General features: G+C 49.4%; 1 protein-coding gene across 3 annotated transcripts in view; it reads right to left on the reverse strand.

The window, feature by feature from the left end:
* The window catches only part of FOXN3 (forkhead box N3), a 166570-nt gene that overhangs the window by 100465 nt on the left and 39006 nt on the right, over positions 1-27099 (reverse strand). The window contains exons 1-2 of one of the 3 annotated variants that reach the window (XM_063948621.1): positions 21013-21188; positions 7205-7758 (exon numbers count right to left, since the gene is read on the reverse strand). In XM_063948621.1, the coding sequence (XP_063804691.1) occupies positions 7205-7744 (540 nt within the window). In that variant the 5' untranslated portion in view covers positions 7745-7758; positions 21013-21188. Of the gene's footprint in view, positions 1-7204; positions 7759-21012; positions 21189-27099 lie in introns of those variants that run through there. The other 2 variants (XM_063948623.1, XM_063948622.1) reach the window with 2 other exon arrangements.

Below are 27099 nucleotides of genomic sequence, written 5' to 3' on the forward strand. Positions count from 1 at the left end.
GAGATGCACAGAAACGCAGCGTACAAGCAGCACGGCACATCTATTACCGGGGAGATACACAGAAACGCAGCGTACAAGCAGCACGGCACATCTATTACCGGGGGAGATGCACAGAAACGCAGCGTACAAGCAGCACGGCACATCTATTACCGGGGAGATACACAGAAACGCAGCGCACAAGCAGCACGGCACATCTATTACCGGGGAAGATACACTGAAACGCAGCGCACACGCAGCACGGCACATCTATTACCGGGGGAGATGCACAGAAACGCAGCGCACAAGCAGCACGGCACATCTATTACCGGGGAGATACACAGAAACGCAGCGCACAAGCAGCACGGCACATCTATTACCGGGGAAGATACACTGAAACGCAGCGCACACGCAGCACGGCACATCTATTACCGGGGGAGATGCACAGAAACGCAGCACACAAGCAGCACGGCACATCTATTACCGGGGGAGATACACAGAAACGCAGCGCACAAGCAGCACGGCACATCTATTACCGGGGAAGATGCACAGAAACGCAGCGCACACGCAGCACGGCACATCTATTACCGGGGGAGATGCACAGAAACGCAGCACACACGCAGCACGGCACATCTATTACCGGGGGAGATGCACAGAAACGCAGCGCACACGCAGCACGGCACATCTATTACCGGGGGAGATGCACAGAAACGCAGCACACAAGCAGCACGGCACATCTATTACCAGGGAAGATACACTGAAACGCAGCGTACAAGCAGCACGGCACATCTATTACCGGGGGAGATACACAGAAATGCAGCGTACAAGCAGCACGGCACATCTATTACCGGGGAAGATACACTGAAACGCAGCGTACAAGCAGCACGGCACATCTATTACCGGGGGAGATGCACAGAAACGCAGCGCACACGCAGCACGGCACATCTATTACCGGGGGAGATACACAGAAACGCAGCGCACACGCAGCGCGGCACATCTATTACCGGGGGAGACACACAGAAACGCAGCGCACAAGCAGCACGGCACATCTATTACCGGGGAAGATGCACAGAAACGCAGCGCACAAGCAGCACGGCACATCTATTACCGGGGGAGATACACATAAACGCAGCGCACAAGCAGCACGGCACATCTATTACCGGGGGAGATACACAGAAACGCAGCGTACAAGCAGCACGGCACATCTATTACCGGGGGAGATACACAGAAACGCAGCGCACAAGCAGCACGGCACATCTATTACCGGGGGAGATACACAGAAACGCAGCGCACACGTAGCACGGCACATCTATTACCGGGGAGATACACAGAAACGCAGCGCACAAGCAGCACGGCACATCTATTACCGGGGGAGATACACAGAAACGCAGCGCACAAGCAGCACGGCACATCTATTACCGGGGGAGATACACAGAAACGCAGCGCACACGTAGCACGGCACATCTATTACCGGGGAGATACACAGAAACGCAGCGCACAAGCAGCACGGCACATCTATTACCGGGGGAGATACACAGAAACGCAGCGCACAAGCAGCACGGCACATCTATTACCGGGGGGAGATACACAGAAACGCAGCGTACAAGCAGCACGGCACATCTATTACCGGGGAAGATGCACAGAAACGCAGCGCACAAGCAGCACGGCACATCTATTACCGGGGGATACACACAGAAACGCAGCGCACAAGCAGCACGGCACATCTATTACCGGGGGAGATACACAGAAACGCAGCGTACAAGCAGCACGGCACATCTATTACCGGGGGAGATGCACAGAAATGCAGCGTACAAGCAGCACGGCACATCTATTACCGGTGGGAGATACACAGAAACGCAGCGCACAAGCAGCACGGCACATCTATTACCGAGGGAGATACACAGAAACGCAGCGCACAATCAGCACGGCACATCTATTACCGGGGGAGATACACAGAAACGCAGCGCACAAGCAGCACGGCACATCTATTACCGGGGGAGATGCACAGAAACGCAGCGCACAAGCAGCACGGCACATCTATTACCGGGGGAGATGCACAGAAACGCAGCGTACAAGCAGCACGGCGCATCTATTACCGGGGGAGATGCACAGAAACGCAGCGCACAAGCAGCACGGCGCATCTATTACCGGGGGAGATGCACAGAAACGCAGCGCACAAGCAGCACGGCACATCTATTACCGGGGGAGATACACAGAAACGCAGCGTACAAGCAGCACGGCACATCTATTTCCGGGGGAGATACACAGAAACGCAGCGCACAAGCAGCACGGCACATCTATTACCGGGGGAGACACACAGAAACGCAGCGCACAAGCAGCGCAGCAAACAGTAACTCTGTGGCAGGAGCATAAAGAGAGATGCATAAGCAAGCATATACAGCTCTCAAGCTGCTGTGGAACTACAAATCCCAGCATACAATCCCCAGCCGTAGCATCACATGGGACTGGGGTACCCCTTAGGGAATGCTGTCACTTGTAGTTCCCGACTTGGGTCATTTATAGATGGAGGGCGGCTGGCGGAGCGCAAGGAAAACAAATGTGTGTCAGCAGCCCCCCTCCCCACCAGTGCCGGTGACTGCAATCCCCTATCCTGCATCGCAACACGAGCTCCGCGCCCGCCTCTCCCTGCACGCACAAACTGCCACATCAGGAACTCTGTCGCCATGGCAACTGGTTACTCTCCCTATCAACTGTGAGGCCGCTGCCATGGCGACACGTATACAAGAAAAATTCCTCTCTGCAGCCGAGGACCAGATGGCAGTGAATTTGGAAACTCACGGGCAAAAGGGACAGTGAGGGGGAGGGGGGGAGGGGCTGCACTGACTGACAGGTCAGATTACCAACCGGGAGCCTGGGATTCCCAGATAGAAGCAAGACCCCGATCTGAGCACAGACCCCGACATACACTCCTGGAGAAGGCATATATACATGGGTGTACAGCGGAGGTTATTCCGCTGCAGAGGACGAGAGACTCAGTACAGGAAACAATGATCCGGCAACTCTGAAATCCTCTGGGGTATAGGAAAAGAGGGGGGGCATTACTGGCAATATTTTCTGTTCTGCGCTCTCCAGTAAATTTGCCGTGCTGCCAGCGAACATTCACCAAAAGCCCATTTATATTACAGCCTGACCTAGTTCTATGCCGTGACCTAATGTGCCACTTACTACGGCCGTCACGTGCTGCTCCGCTTCCAGAGAACGTTCTATCCACCATTTTTAAGCCAATGTTACAGTTAAAGAAGTTTCTGCCCTAAAATTACGAAGTTGCTGACTTGCACCTACCCTCTCCTTTCTCTATGAAACTTATCGCCGTGCTTTCCATCCATGCGTTTATATCACCGGCTGTTTACTTATGTTGCCCTGGGTTACGATCAAGCTCTTTGCACTACACACAAAGTCTTCAGAGAGCTGTCCTGTGTCGTATCCCGGGGCAACAAGACTACACAATCCTGCCTTAGTACAGACAGAAGCAGCAGTGAGAGAAGCGGTGTGTTTGGTTACCTGAACGTGCAAATCTATAACAGCTGCCCTTAAGGGCCCCATACACTAGAACGATACGTCTAAAGGGCCCCATACACTAGAACGATACGTCTAAAGGGCCCCATACACTACAACGATATGTCTAAAGGGCCCCATACACTACATCGATATGTCTAAAGGGCCCCATACACTACATCGATATGTCTAAAGGGCCCCATACACTACATCGATATGTCTAAAGGGCCCCATAACACTACAACGATATGTCTAAAGGGCCCCATACACTACAACGATAGGTCTAAAGGGCCCCATACACTACATCGATATGTCTAAAGGGCCCCATAACACTACAACGATATGTCTAAAGGGCCCCATACACTACAACGATAGGTCTAAAGGGCCCCATACACTACAACAATATGTCTAAAGGGCCCCATACACTACAACGATATGTCTAAAGGGCCCCATACACTACATCGATATGTCTAAAGGGCCCCATACACTACAACGATATGTCTAAAGGGCCCCATACACTACAACGATAGGTCTAAAGGGCCCCATACACTACAACGATATGTCTAAAGGGCCCCATACACTACAACGATATGTCTAAAGGGCCCCATACACTACAACGATATGTCTAAAGGGCCCCATACACTACAACGATATGTCTAAAGGGCCCCATACACTACAACGATATGTCTAAAGGGCCCCATACACTACAACGATATGTCTAAAGGGCCCCATACACTACAACGATATGTCTAAAGGGCCCCATACACTACATCGATATGTCTAAAGGGCCCCATACACTACAACGATATGTCTAAAGGGCCCCATACACTACAACGATATGTCTAAAGGGCCCCATACACTACATCGATATGTCTAAAGGGCCCCATACATTACAACGATATGTCTAAAGGGTCTCATACACTACAACGATATGTCTAAAGGGCCCCATACACTACAACGATATGTCTAAAGGGCCCCATACACTACATCGATATGTCTAAAGGGCCCCATACATTACAACGATATGTCTAAAGGGTCTCATACACTACAACGATATGTCCGAGGCTGAAGTCAGAGGTGATTTCCCTTGAACTCTCCCTGGAGTGGTTCCATACGATTCCATACGATTTGTACACTTTGCATGTGATATATCTTATGCAATTCCTGCCATGCCTGCGGGAACCGACATTTCATGAGTGCAGCACTAACGATATAGGGGAGCTGATCTGACCCTCACGGGAAATCGGATACACCTCCAAAATGTCCTATTTCACCCGATGTATCGGCCCGAATGCCCGAAATTGGCTGAAATCGGCCATTATCGTTCTAGTGTATGGGGCCCTTCAGAGACTGCACTTAGTGACAGCCGCTGAGTACATCCTTTAGGTATTTATGTAAAATGATCCGATGACGTCCTGCACCAGGTGAATCGCTGGTTTCCCAGCCCTGCCTTTTACCTGCACAGCAATGAAGGTAATATGAGGAGCTGTAGGTAAAACCGGGCCTGGACTTTACAGGGTGCAGGATCATCCTCTGACCTGCTGCCACCGCCAGGGAACATACCACACAGTAACCCGCTGTGATATCGTGTCCACTGAAGACCCAGACGGTTCTGGATAAGAGTTCTAAGCGTCGGACGTGGAGCTCAGACCATAACCAATGTAATAGATATCTTACAGGCTGGTGGGAAAACCTATTAATCAGCCTTTCATTGCTCAGAACTGCCAGGTGACACGCACACACCTGTAACAGCAGCTGCACACCAATCACCAATAACAAATAGGCATATTCAGCACCCAAAGGGTTATTTCTGTAGACCAATCATTTTTCAAGTTCACCAAAGTTTCCTATGGTCATGGTCATGACTAATCGCAGCTTTTAATAATGAATATCTCCGCCTGCACACCTGACCAGCCGGAGATCAGGAACCCGACAGTAATATTGCTTAGTAGCAGATTCACTGCACAAATATAGTATGGAAAACATCAAGCAAAGCCTATAATCCCTAAAGGCTGGCATTAGCAACCCACCCCAGGGAAACTGGTCACGTCTGATCCGGGGAGCGTTCTGTTAATGCGCAGACCATAGGATACAGCTAACACACTAATCACGTCAGAGGCTCACGATCTGAATGGGAAACAGGTCTTTTGTAGTCGCTTAAATGTGGCAAATACCACACACTCCACGCTACAACTGCATCCAGCACGCATCTGCGGCAGACGAGCTACATGCTAGTCTATTGCAACCATGTGACCCGAGGGCGCCATCTGGGAGGCACGGGCACAGATAGGTGGCTTTAAAACCCAGTAATTGCATCCTCTAACCTTGGTAAAGTCACTGGATGTCCCTCTCTCCCAGACGTGAAAACTACAAATCTGGAATGTTTTTTTTTTGTAGTAGAAAAATGTCCGTGCAAGATAAGACGGCCATAAAAACAGCGAGTCCTATCACCAGGAAGGTAATGTTACGTAGACTTGTTTACACCTGTACAGATGGCATTTTCCACGCACAATGTCCAGACACGTTGCCCCAAAAACAAAACCTTTCAAGTGAACACCGCTACAGCCTTGTGCTACTCATTTCATGCGCTTATTAACGTGTGACAAATGCAATAACGAGCGCATATCCGTGAACGAACCTAAACGTGCAGGAATCTCAGACGGACGGTGACAGACTGTGCAGTATACGCTGCAGTAATGATAACAGATGTCTGTGGCACTAACATCACAGACACAGCCTCGGAAGAGACAATGGCGCCAAATCAGTGCCGACTTCAACAGCGTCGGTTTCTCTGGGAATGGTTAGGATTGGTCATTCGCTGGAAGAGAATGCAAGGAATGAGTATTCCAACACTTAAGTACACTGCCAGGCTAATAAGTCTTCCTGGGAATGCTTCAGGGAGCCTGGAATCCTCTGACTGTATTCCGATCCATCCCTATCTGGTCATACTGCTGCACGCTCCCAGCCAGGGACATACATCAGGCTTCACCTACTGCATATTTCCTGCATACAGAAGACTACACTATATATATATATATATATATATATATATATATATATCTTGGGTGATCCTGCTGCCCAGGTTTGATATGTGACCTGATGTTCTGGATGGTATACAGACTCTGGGTCCACACCAATTAGGTCAACACCCGTTAGGTCGACACCCATTAGGTCGACACCCATTGGTCGACACTAGAAATAGGACAACACGACTATTAGGGTAACATGATAAAAGGTCGACATCAGTTTTTAAAAATTTTTGGGGGGACTTTCATACTTTACGATCCACTAGGATTGGGAATGGGAACCTGTGCCGAGCGCAGCACCTTGCCAAGAGGACGCGGTGCACTAATTGGGTTCACGGTCACTTGAAGGAGAAAACGACACAAAAAACCCCATAAAAGACCTTTTAACATGTCAACCTAATGGCCGTGTCGACCTAGCAACTGTCTACCAATGGGTGTCGACTCTGAGTCCCATACCCGTTCTGGATACCCCTCATACCCCAGCCCCATTTGCACTCCATGTACACCCATACACAGATTGCCGTGTCTGATCACGAACGCTGGCGCCCCCCAGGGATGTGGGCACAGCGCTGGATCAGCGTCCCTCCTGCGTTACACTACAGCGATTACCCAGTGGAGATGAGAGCCCCGGGCCCCCACTGACCGGTACCGTACAGGGAACAGCATCATTAAAAGCAGAATCTTACCTGACTTCTATCCTTATCCACTTTCTTGAAACACTTATTCAAGGACAGATTGTGTCTGACAGAGTTCTTCCAGCCCGTAGGCGCGTTGGCAAAGTAAGGAAAGTGTTCCAGGATCCAATTATATATATCCTTTACTGGCAGTCTCTTGGTTGGCGAATCCTCGATAGCCATAAATATGAGGCAGCTGAAGGAGTAAGGGGGTTTGCAGTTGGGGTTCTGCTTGGCATCATAGGGCATGTCGGACTGTGCGGGAGAGGGTGGGGTGTCGTCATCAACGTCCTGGACAGGACTGACGCTCCGTAATACAGTGTCCCCAAAACTTTTCAGCAAGTTTTTGTTTTCGTGCAGCCAGTTCAAATTGGTCAGTTCCTCGTCCTCCACGGCACCTTTCTCTCTAGTGATTTTCACAGCGGGCGGTGGGAAGTCCAAGTCGTCGTCATCTTGAAGGGGGCTGGATAACGTGCCACTCCTGTAACACTGGCTGGAGATGCTGATCCCCGTGCCCTCTGGCTTCTTACTGGGAGGCATGACTGGACCCATTTAGGCAAAGACTCCTGTGGGACACAAAAACGCAGCATGAAATTCTCTACTCATCCAGTGCAGGGTCATGTACAGAGCGAGGAGACAACTAGTCTGCAGAAAGCCATTACTATAGAGTGCCAACAGTGGTGCCAGGTCATCGCTCCGCACGGGCGGCTAACTACAGAGTGCCAACAGTGGTGCCAGGTCATCGCTCCGCACGGGCGGCTAACTACAGAGTGCCAACAGTGGTGCCAGGTCATCGCTCCGCACGGGCGGCTAACTACAGAGTGCCAACAGTGGTGCCAGGTCATCGCTCCGCACGGGCGGCTAACTACAGAGTGCCAACAGTGGTGCCAGGTCATCGCTCCGCACGGGCGGCTAACTACAGAGTGCCAACAGTGGTGCCAGGTCATCGCTCCGCACGGGCGGCTAACTACAGAGTGCCAACAGTGGTGCCAGGTCATCGCTCCGCACGGGCGGCTAACTACAGAGTGCCAACAGTGGTGCCAGGTCATCGCTCCGCACTGGAGACTAACACTGTGCCAACAGTGGTGCCAGCTCATCGCTCCGCACGGGCAGCTAACTACAGAGTGCAAACAGTGGTGCCAGGTCATCGCTCCGAACGGGCGGCTAACTACAGAGTGCCAACAGTGGTGCCAAGTCATCTCTCCGCACTGGAGGGCTAACTACAGCGTGCCAACAGTGGTGCCAGGTCATCTCTCCGCACTGGAGACTAACTACAGGGTGCCAACAGTGGTGCCAGGTCATCTCTCCGCACTGGAGACTAACTACAGGGTGCCAACAGTGGTGCCAGGTCATCTCTCCGCACTGGAGACTAACTACAGGGTGCCAACAGTGGTGCCAGGTCATCTCTCCGCACTGGAGACTAACTACAGGGTGCCAACAGTGGTGCCAGGTCATCTCTCCGCACTGGAGACTAACTACAGGGTGCCAACAGTGGTGCCAGGTCATCTCTCCGCACTGGAGGGCTAACTACAGCGTGCCAACAGTGGTGCCAGGTCATCTCTCCGCACTGGAGACTAACTACAGCGTGCCAACAGTGGTGCCAGGTCATCTCTCCGCACTGGAGACTAACTACAGGGTGCCAACAGTGGTGCCAGGTCATCTCTCTGCACTGGAGGGCTAACTACAGCGTGCCAACAGTGGTGCCAGGTCATCTCTCTGCACTGGAGGGCTAACTACAGCGTGCCAACAGTGGTGCCAGGTCATCACTCCGCACTGGGGGGCTAACTACAGCGTGCCAACAGTGGTGCCAGGTCATCTCTCTGCACTGGAGGGCTAACTACAGCGTGCCAACAGTGGTGCCAGGTCATCTCTCTGCACTGGAGGGCTAACTACAGCGTGCCAACAGTGGTGCCAGGTCATCACTCCGCACTGGGGGGCTAACTACAGCGTGCCAACAGTGGTGCCAGGTCATCGCTCCGCACTGGGGGGCTAACTACAGCGTGCCAACAGTGGTGCCAGGTCATCACTCCGCACTGGGGGGCTAACTACAGCGTGCCAACAGTGGTGCCAGGTCATCTCTCCGCACTGGGGGGCTAACTACAGCGTGCCAACAGTGGTGCCAGGTCATCGCTCCGCACTGGGGGGCTAACTACAGCGTGCCAACAGTGGTGCCAGGTCATCACTCCGCACTGGGGGGCTAACTACAGCGTGCCAACAGTGGTGCCAGGTCATCTCTCCGCACTGGAGACTAACTACAGGGTGCCAACAGTGGTGCCAGGTCATCTCTCCGCACTGGAGGGCTAACTACAGCGTGCCAACAGTGGTGCCAGGTCATCTCTCCGCACTGGAGACTAACTACAGCGTGCCAACAGTGGTGCCAGGTCATCTCTCCGCACTGGAGACTAACTACAGGGTGCCAACAGTGGTGCCAGGTCATCTCTCCGCACTGGGGGGCTAACTACAGCGTGCCAACAGTGGTGCCAGGTCATCACTCCGCACTGGGGGGCTAACTACAGCGTGCCAACAGTGGTGCCAGGTCATCTCTCCGCACTGGGGGGCTAACTACAGCGTGCCAACAGTGGTGCCAGGTCATCTCTCCGCACTGGAGACTAACTACAGGGTGCCAACAGTGGTGCCAGGTCATCTCTCCGCACTGGAGACTAACTACAGCGTGCCAACAGTGGTGCCAGGTCATCTCTCCGCACTGGGGGGCTAACTACAGCGTGCCAACAGTGGTGCCAGGTCATCTCTCCGCACTGGAGACTAACTACAGGGTGCCAACAGTGGTGCCAGGTCATCTCTCCGCACTGGAGACTAACTACAGCGTGCCAACAGTGGTGCCAGGTCATCTCTCCGCACTGGGGGGCTAACTACAGCGTGCCAACAGTGGTGCCAGGTCATCTCTCCGCACTGGGGGGCTGACTACAGCGTGCCAACAGTGGTGCCAGGTCATCGCTCCGCACTGGGTGGCTAACTACAGCGTGCCAACAGTGGTGCCAGGTCATCGCTCCGCACTGGCGGCTAACTACAGAGTGCCAACAGTGGTGCCAGGTCATCGCTCCGCACTGGCGGCTAACTACAGCGTGCCAACAGTGGTGCCAGGTCATCTCTCCGCACTGGAGACTAACTACAGCGTGCCAACAGTGGTGCCAGGTCATCACTCCGCACTGGGGGGCTAACTACAGCGTGCCAACAGTGGTGCCAGGTCATCGCTCCGCACTGGGGGGCTAACTACAGCGTGCCAACAGTGGTGCCAGGTCATCGCTCCGCACTGGGGGGCTAACTACAGCGTGCCAACAGTGGTGCCAGGTCATCGCTCCGCACTGGGGGGCTGACTACAGCGTGCCAACAGTGGTGCCAGGTCATCGCTCCGCACTGGCGGCTGACTACAGAGTGCCAACAGTGGTGCCAGGTCATCGCTCCGCACTGGGGGGCTGACTACAGCGTGCCAACAGTGGTGCCAGGTCATCGCTCCGCACTGGCGGCTGACTACAGAGTGCCAACAGTGGTGCCAGGTCATCGCTCCGCACTGGGGGGCTAACTACAGCGTGCCAACAGTGGTGCCAGGTCATCGCTCCGCACTGGCGGCTAACTACAGAGTGCCAACAGTGGTGCCAGGTCATCGCTCCGCACTGGGGGGCTGACTACAGCGTGCCAACAGTGGTGCCAGGTCATCGCTCCGCACTGGGGGGCTAACTACAGCGTGCCAACAGTGGTGCCAGGTCATCGCTCCGCACTGGGGGGCTAACTACAGCGTGCCAACAGTGGTGCCAGGTCATCGCTCCGCACTGGGGGGCTGACTACAGCGTGCCAACAGTGGTGCCAGGTCATCGCTCCGCACTGGGGGGCTAACTACAGCGTGCCAACAGTGGTGCCAGGTCATCGCTCCGCACTGGGGGGCTAACTACAGCGTGCCAACAGTGGTGCCAGGTCATCGCTCCGCACTGGGGGGCTGACTACAGCGTGCCAACAGTGGTGCCAGGTCATCGCTCCGCACTGGGGGGCTAACTACAGCGTGCCAACAGTGGTGCCAGGTCATCTCTCTGCACTGGGGGGCTGACTACAGCGTGCCAACAGTGGTGCCAGGTCATCGCTCCGCACTGGGGGGCTGACTACAGCGTGCCAACAGTGGTGCCAGGTCATCGCTCCGCACTGGCGGCTGACTACAGAGTGCCAACAGTGGTGCCAGGTCATCGCTCCGCACTGGGGGGCTAACTACAGCGTGCCAACAGTGGTGCCAGGTCATCGCTCCGCACTGGCGGCTAACTACAGAGTGCCAACAGTGGTGCCAGGTCATCGCTCCGCACTGGGGGGCTGACTACAGCGTGCCAACAGTGGTGCCAGGTCATCGCTCCGCACTGGGGGGCTAACTACAGCGTGCCAACAGTGGTGCCAGGTCATCGCTCCGCACTGGGGGGCTAACTACAGCGTGCCAACAGTGGTGCCAGGTCATCGCTCCGCACTGGGGGGCTGACTACAGCGTGCCAACAGTGGTGCCAGGTCATCGCTCCGCACTGGGGGGCTAACTACAGCGTGCCAACAGTGGTGCCAGGTCATCGCTCCGCACTGGGGGGCTAACTACAGCGTGCCAACAGTGGTGCCAGGTCATCGCTCCGCACTGGGGGGCTGACTACAGCGTGCCAACAGTGGTGCCAGGTCATCGCTCCGCACTGGGGGGCTAACTACAGCGTGCCAACAGTGGTGCCAGGTCATCTCTCTGCACTGGGGGGCTGACTACAGCGTGCCAACAGTGGTGCCAGGTCATCGCTCCGCACTGGGGGGCTGACTACAGCGTGCCAACAGATCTAGCATCTCATAATGAAAGTGAGAGGCGTACAGCACTGGGTGGGACATACTGCGCAGTTTACAGACTCAGACCAGTGACTGGTTGGATATAGAATATCTTTTCATTGAGAGATTTAATGCGATCACTAATAAATGCCCCATTACAAACTGGCCGCAACACTACACTTACACTAACATTTTTCAGAAAACACTGAAAGTGCGCATGTGGCCTGGTGCATTCAGTGCGAGCTACAGCAAACGTCCAGTGACACCGCAGCAGCACAGACTGCCCCCAGTCTCCTGAATGGCTGCTCCCACTGTGTGTAGGCCACAGGGTCACTGTAACCGCTCCTTCACACACAAAGTGCATTCAAAATAGGACAAATAGCCGTGAAAGGCGCCCTTCCCACCGCTGTCTGCGGACATGTAAACAGTGTAGTTACCAGCGTTTATTTCCCATGCAATAACACACGTCACCAGCTCAACAGACTTCCAAAGAGGATGCAGGAAGAGTCCAAGTGTGCACTCGTCTCCATGCAACAGAGAAAGAAGCCGCCCAGTAATCTCAGTACATTATACTGCAACCAACAGACACAGTGCCATAATAATAATCACACAGCACACTAGTGCTATAATAACCACACTGCACACTAGTGCTATAATAATCACACTGCACACTAGTGCTATAATAATCACACTGCACACTAGTGCTATAATAATCACACTGCACACTAGTGCTATAATAATCACACAGCACACTAGTGCTATAATAATCACACTGCACACTAGTGCTATAATAATCACACTGCACACTAGTGCTATAACAACCACACAGCACACTAGTGCTATAATAATCACACTGCACACTAGTGCTATAATAATCACACTGCACACTAGTGCTATAATAATCACACTGCACACTAGTGCTATAACAACCACACAGCACACTAGTGCTATAATAATCACACTGCACACTAGTGCTATAATAATCACACTGCACACTAGTGCTATAATAATCACACTGCACACTAGTGCTATAATAATCACACAGCACACTAGTGCTATAATAATCACACTGCACACTAGTGCTATAATAATAACAACCACACAGCACACTAGTGCTATAATAATAACAACCACACTGCACACTAGTGCTATAATAATCACACTGCACACTAGTGCTATAATAATAACAACCACACAGCACACTAGTGCTATAATAATCACACTGCACACTAGTGCTATAATAATAATCACACAGCACACTAGTGCTATAATAATCACACTGCACACTAGTGCTATAATAATAACAACCACACTGCACACTAGTGCTATAATAATCACACTGCACACTAGTGCTATAATAATCACACTGCACACTAGTGCTATAATAATCACACTGCACACTAGTGCTATAATAATCACACTGCACACTAGTGCTATAATAATAACAACCACACAGCACACTAGTGCTATAATAATCACACTGCACACTAGTGCTATAATAATCACACTGCACACTAGTGCTATAATAATAACAACCACACAGCACACTAGTGCTATAATAATCACACTGCACACTAGTGCTATAATAATAATCACACAGCACACTAGTGCTATAATAATCACACTGCACACTAGTGCTATAATAATAACAACCACACTGCACACTAGTGCTATAATAATCACACTGCACACTAGTGCTATAATAATCACACTGCACACTAGTGCTATAATAATCACACTGCACACTAGTGCTATAATAATCACACTGCACACTAGTGCTATAATAATAACAACCACACAGCACACTAGTGCTATAATAATCACACTGCACACTAGTGCTATAATAATCACACTGCACACTAGTGCTATAATAATAACAACCACACAGCACACTAGTGCTATAATAATCACACTGCACACTAGTGCTATAATAATAATCACACAGCACACTAGTGCTATAATAATAACAACCACACAGCACACTAGTGCTATAATAATAACACTGCACACTAGTGCTATAATAATAATCACACAGCACACTAGTGCTATAATAATAACACTGCACACTAGTGCTATAATAATAATCACACAGCACACTAGTGCTATAATAATAACAACCACACAGCACACTAGTGCTATAATAATCACACTGCACACTAGTGCTATAATAATAACAACCACACAGCACACTAGTGCTATAATAATCACACTGCACACTAGTGCTATAATAATAACAACCACACAGCACACTAGTGCTATAATAATCACACTGCACACTAGTGCTATAATAATAACAACCACACTGCACACTAGTGCTATAATAATCACACTGCACACTAGTGCTATAATAATAACAACCACACTGCACACTAGTGCTATAATAATCACACTGCACACTAGTGCTATAATAATCACACTGCACACTAGTGCTATAATAATCACACTGCACACTAGTGCTATAATAATCACACTGCACACTAGTGCTATAATAATAACAACCACACAGCACACTAGTGCTATAATAATCACACTGCACACTAGTGCTATAATAATCACACTGCACACTAGTGCTATAATAATAACAACCACACAGCACACTAGTGCTATAATAATCACACTGCACACTAGTGCTATAATAATAATCACACAGCACACTAGTGCTATAATAATCACACTGCACACTAGTGCTATAATAATAACAACCACACTGCACACTAGTGCTATAATAATCACACTGCACACTAGTGCTATAATAATCACACTGCACACTAGTGCTATAATAATCACACTGCACACTAGTGCTATAATAATCACACTGCACACTAGTGCTATAATAATAACAACCACACAGCACACTAGTGCTATAATAATCACACTGCACACTAGTGCTATAATAATCACACTGCACACTAGTGCTATAATAATAACAACCACACAGCACACTAGTGCTATAATAATCACACTGCACACTAGTGCTATAATAATAATCACACAGCACACTAGTGCTATAATAATAACAACCACACAGCACACTAGTGCTATAATAATAACACTGCACACTAGTGCTATAATAATAATCACACAGCACACTAGTGCTATAATAATAACACTGCACACTAGTGCTATAATAATAATCACACAGCACACTAGTGCTATAATAATAACAACCACACAGCACACTAGTGCTATAATAATCACACTGCACACTAGTGCTATAATAATAACAACCACACAGCACACTAGTGCTATAATAATCACACTGCACACTAGTGCTATAATAACAACCACACAGCACACTAGTGCTATAATAATCACACTGCACACTAGTGCTATAATAATAACAACCACACTGCACACTAGTGCTATAATAATCACACTGCACACTAGTGCTATAATAATAACAACCACACTGCACACTAGTGCTATAATAATCACACTGCACACTAGTGCTATAATAATAACAACCACACAGCACACTAGTGCTATAATAATCTCACTGCACACTAGTGCTATAATAATAACAACCACACAGCACACTAGTGCTATAATAATAACAACCACACAGCACACTAGTGCTATAATAACCACACAGCACACTAGTGCTATAATAATAACAACCACACAGCACACTAGTGCTATAATAACCACACAGCACACTAGTGCTATAATAATCACACTGCACACTAGTGCTATAATAATAACAACCACACAGCACACTAGTGCTATAATAACCACACAGCACACTAGTGCTATAATAATAACAACCACACAGCACACTAGTGCTATAATAATCACACTGCACACTAGTGCTATAATAACCACACAGCACACTAGTGCTATAATAATCACACTGCACACTAGTGCTATAATAATAACAACCACACAGCACACTAGTGCTATAATAACCACACAGCACACTAGTGCTATAATAATCACACTGCACACTAGTGCTATAATAATAACAACCACACTGCACACTAGTGCTATAATAATCACACTGCACACTAGTGCTATAATAATAACAACCACACAGCACACTAGTGCTATAATAATCTCACTGCACACTAGTGCTATAATAATAACAACCACACAGCACACTAGTGCTATAATAATAACAACCACACAGCACACTAGTGCTATAATAACCACACAGCACACTAGTGCTATAATAACCACACAGCACACTAGTGCTATAATAATCACACTGCACACTAGTGCTATAATAATAACAACCACACAGCACACTAGTGCTATAATAACCACACAGCACACTAGTGCTATAATAATAACAACCACACAGCACACTAGTGCTATAATAATCACACTGCACACTAGTGCTATAATAACCACACAGCACACTAGTGCTATAATAATCACACTGCACACTAGTGCTATAATAATCTCACTGCACACTAGTGCTATAATAATAACAACCACACTGCACACTAGTGCTATAATAATAACAACCACACAGCACACTAGTGCTATAATAATAATCACACAGCACACTAGTGCTATAATAACCACACAGCACACTAGTGCTATAATAATAACAACCACACAGCACACTAGTGCTATAATAACCACACAGCACACTAGTGCTATAATAATAACAACCACACAGCACACTAGTGCTATAATAACCACACAGCACACTAGTGCTATAATAATAACAACCACACAGCACACTAGTGCTATAATAATCACACTGCACACTAGTGCTATAATAACCACACAGCACACTAGTGCTATAATAATCACACTGCACACTAGTGCTATAATAATCTCACTGCACACTAGTGCTATAATAATAACAACCACACTGCACACTAGTGCTATAATAATAACAACCACACAGCACACTAGTGCTATAATAATAATCACACAGCACACTAGTGCTATAATAATCACACTGCACACTAGTGCTATAATAATAATCACACAGCACACTAGTGCTATAATAATAACCACACTAGTGCTATAATAATCATACTGCACACTAGTGCTATAATAACCACACAGCACACTAGTGCTATAATAATCACACTGCACACTAGTGCTATAATAATCACACTGCACACTAGTGCTATAATAATAATCACACTGCACACTAGTGCTATAATAATTACCACACAGCACACTAGTGCTATAATAATCACCACACAGCACACCAGTGCTATAATAATAACCATACAGTACACTAGTGCTATAATAATCACACTGCACACTAGTGCTATAATAATAACCACACAGCACACTAGTGCTATAATAATCACACTGCACACTAGTGCTATAATAATAATCACACTGCACACTAGTGCTATAATAATAACCATACAGTACACTAGTGCTATAATAATAACCATACAGTACACTAGTGCTATAATAATCACACTGCACACTAGTGCTATAATAATAACCACACAGCACACTAGTGCTATAATAATCACACTGCACACTAGTGCTATAATAATAATAATCACACTGCACACTAGTGCTATAATAATTACCACACAGCACACTAGTGCTATAATAATCACCACACAGCACACTAGTGCTATAATAATAACAACCATACAGTACACTAGTGCTATAATAATCATACTGCACACTAGTGCTATAATAATAACCACACTGCACACTAGTGCTATAATAATCACACTGCACACTAGTGCTATAATAATAATAATAATAATCACACAGCACACTAGTGCTATAATAATAATCACAGCACACTAGTGCTATAATAATCACACAGCACACTAGTGCTATAATAATAATCACACAGCACACTAGTGCTATAATAATCACACTGCACACTAGTGCTATAATAATAATCACACTGCACACTAGTGCTATAATAATAATCACACTGCACACTAGTGCTATAATAATAATAATCACACAGCACACTTGTGCTATAATAATCACACTGCACACTAGTGCTATAATAATAATCACACAGCACACTTGTGCTATAATAATCACACTGCACACTAGTGCTATAATAATCACACTGCACACTAGTGCAATAATAATAACCACACTGCACACTAGTGCTATAATAATCATCATCACACAGCACACTAGTGCTATAATAATCACACTGCACACTAGTGCTATAATAATAATAGTAATAATCACAGCACACCAGTGTAATAATAATAGTAATAATCACAGCACACCAGTGTAATAATAATAATAATCACACAGGACACTATGGGGTCGATTCAATTCTCCGACAGTTCAATAGTGCCGGGAATTAGCTCCCGATGCTATTCAATACAGCGCCAAGTGACCCTCAATTGTCGGGAATTCTTCTCTCACCCCCAAGGGGATGAGAGAGGAAATCCGACAAAAGTGCTGGTGCGCGGGCTGCGCGAGGCTGATTCGGTCGGGAATCAGCATCGCGACGGAGAGTTAAGTCGGAGAACGACCGTTTTCCCGACAAATCAACCTGTTAAGTCCGGGAGAACGGGCATTCTTCGACTTAACATGAGCTGAATAGCGACGAGAGCTAATTCCCGGCGCTATTCAACTGTCGGAGAATTCAATCGACCCCTATGGATGAATGTACACCTCTATCACACAGAAATCTCATCTTTATAGTAACTTTCATGATCACTAAATGTTCTACATTGTCCAGCATAAAACAAAGGGATGACAGTAACTCCGCCGGCAGAACTGTACACAGCCCCCTACCAGAACGAGGACAGAGGTCACTGGTTTGGGGGTATTGGGGCAACACTTTATATTTTAACCCATTACCCACAATCTGCTTCAGCTGGAATAGGGAGTAGTCAGAGAATGTGACGGCAGATAAGAACCACTTGGCCCAGCTAGTCGGCCCCTGTACACACACACTTACACACTAGGGTTATTTGCTGTCGGAAACCAATTAAACTACCATTATACTGTAGATATGTGTTCAGAAACCAGATTACCCAGAATAAACCCACAAAAGTACGGGGAGAATATACAAACTCCACAGTTAGAGCCGTGGTGGGAATGGAAACCATTACACCATCCGATATAGAGCCTGTGCAGCATTATATAGGAGCCAGTACATTAAATACAGCCTGTGCATTACTTAGGAGCTTATGGAGACTTATATAAGAGTCCGTGCAGCATTATATACAGCCTGTACATTATACAGGAGCCCGTACAGCATTGTATACAGTCCGTACATTATACAGGAGCCCATGCAGCATTATATACAGCCTGTACATTATACAGGAGCTCGTGCAGCATTATATACAGCCTGTACATTATAAAGGAGCCCGTACAGCATTATATACAGCCTGTACATTATACAGGAGCCCGTACAGCATTGTATACAGTCCGTACATTATACAGGAGCCCGTGCAGCATTATATACAGCCTGTACATTATACAGGAGCCCGTACAGCATTGTATACAGTCCGTACATTATACAGGAGCCCGTGCAGCATTATATACAGCCTATACATTATACAGGAGCCCGTGCAGCATTATATACAGCCTGTACATTATACAGGAGCTCGTGCAGCATTATATACAGCCTGTACATTATACAGGAGCTCGTGCAGCATTATATACAGCCTGTACATTACACAGGAGCCCGTGCAGCATTATATACAGCCTGTACATTATACAGGAGCTCGTGCAGCATTATATACAGCCTGTACATTACACAGGAGCCCGTACAGCATTATATACAGCCTGTACATTACACAGGAGCACGTACAGCATTATATACAGCCTGTACATTATACAGGAGCCCGTGCAGCATTGTATACAGTCCGTACATTATACAGGAGCCCGTGCAGCATTGTATACAGTCTGTACATTACACAGGAGCCCATACAGCATTACATACAGCCTGTACATTACACAGGATCCCGTACAGCATTATATACAGCCTGTACATTATACAGGAGCCCGTACAGCATTATATACAGCCTGTACATTATACAGGAGCCCGTACAGCATTATATACAGCCTGTACATTATACAGGAGCCCGTGCAGCATTATATACAGCCTGTACATTATACAGGAGCCCGTACAGCATTATATACAGCCTGTACATTATACAGGAGTCCGTACAGCATTATATACAGCCTGTACATTATACAGGAGCCCGTGCAGCATTATATACAGCCTGTACATTATACAGGAGCCCGTACAGCATTATATACAGCCTGTACATTACACAGGAGCCCGTACAGCATTATATACAGCCTGTACATTACACAGGAGCCCGTGCAGCATTATATACAGCCTGTACATTATACAGGAGCCCATGCAGCATTATATACAGCCTGTACATTACACAGGATCCCGTACAGCATTATATACAGCCTGTACATTATACAGGAGCCCGTACAGCATTATATACAGCCTGTACATTATACAGGAGCCCGTGCAGCATTATATACAGCCTGTACATTATACAGGAGCCCGTACAGCATTATATACAGCCTGTACATTATACAGGAGCCCGTACAGCATTATATACAGCCTGTACATTATACAGGAGCCCGTGCAGCATTATATACAGCCTGTACATTATACAGGAGCCCGTACAGCATTATATACAGCCTGTACATTATACAGGAGCCCGTGCAGCATTATATACAGCCTGTACATTATACAGGAGCCCGTACAGCATTATATACAGCCTGTACATTATACAGGAGCCCGTGCAGCATTATATACAGCCTGTACATTATACAGGAGCCCGTACAGCATTATATACAGCCTGTACATTATACAGGAGCCCGTGCAGCATTATATACAGCCTGTACATTATACAGGAGCCCGTACAACATTATATACAGCCTGTACATTATACAGGAGACCTGGCCCCGGAGGGAGGGGGATCCCGGGGGTGAGGGGCCCCGGAGGGTGGGGGGTGAGGGCCCCGGGGGTCCCTGTGGGTGAGGGTCTCCGGGCAGTAGCTGCCTGGGCACAGCCGGAAGGGGCCGGGGACAGTACGATGTGTGGGGGAGGCCGGGGCTCGGACCCCCGCCCCCGGTATGTGACTTACCCGGCACCGGGGCCTCACCGCGCGGCCGCTCTCCTCCTCCTCCCCCCGGGGTGGCGGCTGGGGCGGGCGGGGGCGCAGCACGTGGAGCGGGGCCGGGCTGCAGGAGGCGGAGCGGGGACTCTTTCCTCACAGCCGCCGCCACCGCTGCCGCACATGACCGGGGGGAGGAGGGGGAGGGGGCAACCGAGGTGACTGCGACACGTATCCCCCCCCCCCCTGCCCGCCTCACACTCACTGCCCGCCTGCTTCACTCACACTCAGTCATTACCTCACACTGCCTCACTCATTAGTCATTACATCACTCACACTCCCTGCCTCACTCATTACCTCACACACTGCCTCACTGCACTCATTACCTCACACATTGCCCCCTCACTCACACTCAGAATCCCCCGCCTCACTCACACTCCCTGCCTCGCTCATTACATCACTCACACTCCGTCTCGCTCATTACCTCACTCACACTCCCTGCCTCACTCATTACCTCACTCACTGCACTCATTACCTCACACATTGCCACCTCACTCACACTCAGAATCCCCCGCCTCACTCACACTCATTACCTCACTCACACTCCCTGCCTCGCTCATTACATCACTCACACTCCATGTCTCGCTCATTACCTCACTCACACTCCCTGCCTCACTCATTACCTCACTCACACTCCCTGCCTCACTCATTACCTCACACACTGCCTCACTGCACTCATTACCTCACACATTGCCCCCTCACTCACACATTACCTCACACTCAGAATCCCCCACCTCACTCACACTCATTACCTCACTCACACTCCCTGCCTCACTCATTACCTCACTGCACTCATTACCTCACACATTGCCCCCTCACTCACACATGACCTCACACTCAGAATCCCCCGCCTCACTCACACTCCCTGCCTCGCTCATTACATCACTCACACTCCCTGTCTCCCTCAGTACATCACTCACACTCCCTGCCTCACTCATTACCTCACACACTGCCTCACTGCACTCATTACCTCACACATTGCCCCCTCACTCAGAATCCCCCGCCTTACTCACACTCATTACCTCACTCACACTCCCTGCCTCGCTCATTACATCACTCACACTCCCTGTCTCGCTCATTACCTCACTCACACTCCCTGCCTCACTCATTACCTCACTCACACTTCCTGCCTCACTCATTACCTCACTCACACTCCCTGCCTCACTCATTAACTCACTCACACTCCCTGCCTCACTCATTACCTCACACACTGCCTCACTCACACTTATTATCACTGCCTGCCTGCCTCACTCATTACCTCACACACTGCCTCACTGCCACTCATTACTTCACACATTGCACCCTCACACATTACCTCACACTCATCCCCCGCCTCACTCACACTCATTACCTCACTCACACTCCCTGCCTCGCTCATTACCTCACTCACACTCCCTGCCTTGCTCATTACCTCACTCACACTCCCTGCCTCACTCATTACCTCACTCACACTCAGTAACCCCCCCACCTCACTCACTGCCTCATTCACATGCAGTATCGTCCCCACCACACTAATTACCTCACTCACACTCCCTGGCTCACTCATTACCTCACTCACACTCAGTATCCCCCACCTCACTCACACTCTGTATCCCCCGCCTCACACTCACTATGAGTCACACTCTGCCTCACTCACTCTCAGTATCCCCCCCGCCTCACACTGCCTCACACTCAGTATCCCTGTCTGCCTCACTCACTGCCTTACTCGTTACCGCACTCAGTGTCCCACCTTCCCTTGCCTCACTCACTGCCTCACTCACTCAGTATCCCCCACCTCACTCACACTCGGTATCCCCCTTCCCCTGCCTCACTCATTATCTCACACTTACTGCCTCACTCAGTATCCCCCCACGCACTCACATACTGCCACACACTCAGTGTCCCCCTGCCCACCTCACTCATTATCACTGCCCACCCACCTCACACTCACTGCCTCACACTCAGTATCCACCCCGCCTCACTCATTACCTCACTCACTGCAACACTTATTGACTCAAACTCAGTATCCCCCCACCTCACTCACACTCATCATCACTGTCTCACACTCACTACCTCATGCACTGCCTGCCTTGCCCATCACTGCGTGACTCCCCTCACTGCCCAACCCTAACCCTCCCTACCCGCAGTGCCCACCTGCCTCACTCACTACTCACTGCTTACCCACCTCACTCACTGCCTGCCTCCACTCACTCATTGCCAGATACCTCTAATGAATACATCCACTGTATGTGTGCAGATGCGTAATGAACATATGTACCTGCCCTCCCCTGTATAGGCGCAGGCACCTCTAATGTGCGCTCCCTTCCTGTGGGCGCAGGCGCCTCTAACGTACGCACCTTCCCTGTGGGCGCAGATACCTCTAATGTACCTGCCCTCCCCCTGTATAGGCGCAGGCGCCTCTAATGTACGCACCTTCCCTGTGGGCGCAGGCGCCACTAATGTACGCACCTTCCCTGTGGGCGCAGATGCCTCTAATGTACCTGCCCTCCCCCTGTATAGGCGCAGGCGCCTCTAATGTACGCACCTTCCCTGTGGGCGCAGGCGCCTCTAACTTACGCACCTTCCCTGTGGGCGCAGATGCCTCTAATGTACCTGCCCTCCCCCTGTATAGGCGCAGGCGCCTCTAATGTACGCACCTTCCCTGTGGGCGCAGGTGCCTCTAACGTACGCACCTTCCCTGTGGGCGCAGGTGCCTCTAACGTACGCACCTTCCCTGTGGGCGCAGGCGCCTCTAACGTACGCACCTTCCCTGTGGGCGCAGGCGCCTCTAACGTACGCACCTTCCCAGTGGGCGCAGGCGCCTCTAACGTACGCTTCCTCCCTGTGGGCGCAGGCGCCTCTAATGTACGCACCTTCCCTGTGGGTGCAGGCACCTCTAATGTACGCTCCCTCCTTGTGGGCGCAGGCGCCTCTAATGTACGCTCCCTCCCTGTGGGCGCAGGCGCCTCTAATGTACGCTCCCTCCCTGTGGGCGCAGGCGCCTCTAATGTACGCTCCCTCCCTGTGGGCGCAGGCGCCTCTAATGTACGCTCCCTCCCTGTGGGCGCAGGCATCTCTAATGTACGCACCTTCCCTGTGGTCGCAGGCACCTCTAATTTCTCTATCGTCCTAGTGGATGCTGGGGTTCCTGAAAGGACCATGGGGAATAGCGGCTCCGCAGGAGACAGGGCACAAAAAGTAAAGCTTTTCCAGATCAGGTGGTGTGCACTGGCTCCTCCCCCTATGACCCTCCTCCAGACTCCAGTTAGATTTTTGTGCCCGGCCGAGAAGGGTGCAATCTAGGTGGCTCTCCTAAAGAGCTGCTTAGAGAAAGTTTAGCTTAGGTTTTTTATTTTACAGTGAGTCCTGCTGGCAACAGGATCACTGCAACGAGGGACTTAGGGGAGAAGAAGTGAACTCACCTGCGTGCAGGATGGATTGGCTTCTTGGCTACTGGACATTAGCTCCAGAGGGACGATCACAGGTACAGCCTGGATGGTCACCGGAGCCGCGCCGCCGGCCCCCTTGCAGATGCTGAAGTTAGAAGAGGTCCAGAATCGGCGGCTGAAGACTCTGACAGTCTTCTAAAGGTAGCGCACAGCACTGCAGCTGTGCGCCATTTTCCTCTCAGCACACTTCACACGCTGTCACTGAGGGTGCAGGGCGCTGGGGGGGGGCGCCCTGGGAGGCAAATGTAAACCTATATACTGGCTAAAAATACCTCACATATAGCCCCCAGAGGCTATATGGAGATATTTAACCCCTGCCAAACTTCACTAAAGAGCGGGAGACGAGCCCGCCGTAAAAGGGGCGGGGCCTATCTCCTCAGCACACAGCGCCATTTTCCCTCACAGAAAGGCTGGAGGGAAGGCTCCCAGGCTCTCCCCTGCACTGCACTACAGAAACAGGGTTTAAACAGAGAGGGGGGGCACAAATTGGCGATATAAATATATATATATAAAGATGCTATTAGGGAGAAACACTTATATAAGGTTGTCCCTATGTAATTATAGCGTTTTTTGGTGTGTGCTGGCAAACTCTCCCTCTGTCTCTCCAAAGGGCTAGTGGGGTCCTGTCCTCTGTCAGAGCATTCCAGGTGTGTGTGCTGTGTGTCGGTACGTGTGTGTCGACATGTATGAGGACGATGCTGGAGGAGGCGGAGAAATTGCCTGTAATGGTGATGTCACTCTCTAGGGAGTCGACACCGGAATGGATGGCTTATTTAGGGAATTACGTGAGAATGTCAACACGCTGCAAGGTCGGTTGACGACATGAGACGGCCGACAAACAATTAGTAACGGTCCAGGCGTCTCAGAAACACCGTCAGGGTTTTTTTATAAAAAACGCCCATTTACCTCAGTCGGTCGACACAGACACAGACACGGACACTGAATCCAGTGTCGACGGTGAATAAACAAACGTATTCCTCATTAGGGCCACACGTTAAGGGCAATGAAGGAGCTGTTACATATTTCTGATACTACAAGTACCACAAAAAAGGGTATTATGTGGAAGTGAAAAAACTACCTGTAGTTTTTCCTGAATCAGATAAAATAAAATGAAGTGTGTGATGATGCGTGGGTTTACCCCGATAGCAAATATTGGCGTTATACCTTTTCCCGCCAGAAGTTAGGGCGCGTTGGGAAACACCCATTAGGGTGGATAAGGCGCTCACACGCTTATCAAGTGGCGTTACCGTCTCCAAATACGGCCGCCCTCAAGGAGCCAGCTGATAGGCAGCTGGAAAAATATCCTAAAAAGTATATACACACAGACGGTGGTTATACTGCGACCAGCGATCGCCATCAGCCTGGAGATGCAGTGCTGGGTTGGCTTGGTCGAATTCCCTGACTAAAAATATTTTATTGATATAGAGCATTTAATAGGATACATTCTATATATATGTATGCGAGATGCACAGAGGGATATTTGCACTCTGGCATCAAGATAAGTGCGTTGTCCATATCTCCCAGAAGATGTCATGGACACGACAGTGGTCAGGTGATACAGATCCCATACGGCACATGGAAGTATTGCCGTATAAAGGGAAGGAGTTATTTGGGATCGGTCCGTCGGACCTGGGGGCCACGGCCACAGCTGGGAAATCCAACCTTTTTACCCCAAGTTACATCTCAGCAGAAAAAGACACTGTCTTTTCAGCCTCAATCCTTCCGTTCCCATGTGGGCAAGCGGGCAAAAGGCCAGTCATAGCTGCCCAGACATAGAGGAAAGGGAAGTAGACTGCAGCAGGCAGCCCCTTCCCAGGAAAAGAAGCCCTCCACCAGTGGGGGGGTAGTCTCAAGAGTCTCAGCGCGCAGTGGGATCACTCGCAAGTTGACCCCTAGATCATACATGTATTATCCCAGGGGTACAGATTGGAGAGTCGAGACATTTTTTCCTCACAGGTTCCTGAAGCCTGCTTTACCAACGGCTCCCTCCGACAAGGAGGCAGTATTGGGAAAAAAATTCACAAGCTGTATTTCCAGCAGGTGATAATCAAAGTACCCCTCCTACAACAAGGAAAAGGGTATTAGTCCTCCACACTATATTGTGGTACTGAAGCCAGACGGCTTGGTGAGACATAGTCTAAATCTGAAATCTTTGAACACTTACATAAAAAGGTTCAAATTAAGATGGAGTCACTCAGAGCAGTGATAGAGAACCGGAAAAAAGGGGACTATATGGTGTCCCTGGACATCAAGGATTACCTCCATGTCCAAATTTGCCCTTCTCAACAAGGGTACCTCTGGTTCGTGATACAGAACTGTCAATATCAGTTTCAGACGCTGCCGTTGAATTATCCACGGCACCCCGGGCCTTTACCAAGGTAATGGCCGAAAAGATGATTCTTAAAAGAAGAAAGGCATCTAAATTATCCCTTACTTGGACGATATCCTGAAAGGGACAAGTTTCCAGAGAACAGTTGGAGGTCGGAAAAGAACTATCTAAAGTAGTTCTACGACAGCACGAGTGGATTCTAAATATTCCAAAAATCGCAGCTGTTTTCCGATGATACGTCTGCTGTTCCTAGGAATGATTCTGGGCATAGTCCAGAAAGAGGTATTTCTCCTGGAGGGG

Source organism: Pseudophryne corroboree, chromosome 12 (assembly GCF_028390025.1).
Source record: "Pseudophryne corroboree isolate aPseCor3 chromosome 12, aPseCor3.hap2, whole genome shotgun sequence".
NCBI classification, from domain to species: Eukaryota; Metazoa; Chordata; class Amphibia; order Anura; family Myobatrachidae; genus Pseudophryne; species Pseudophryne corroboree.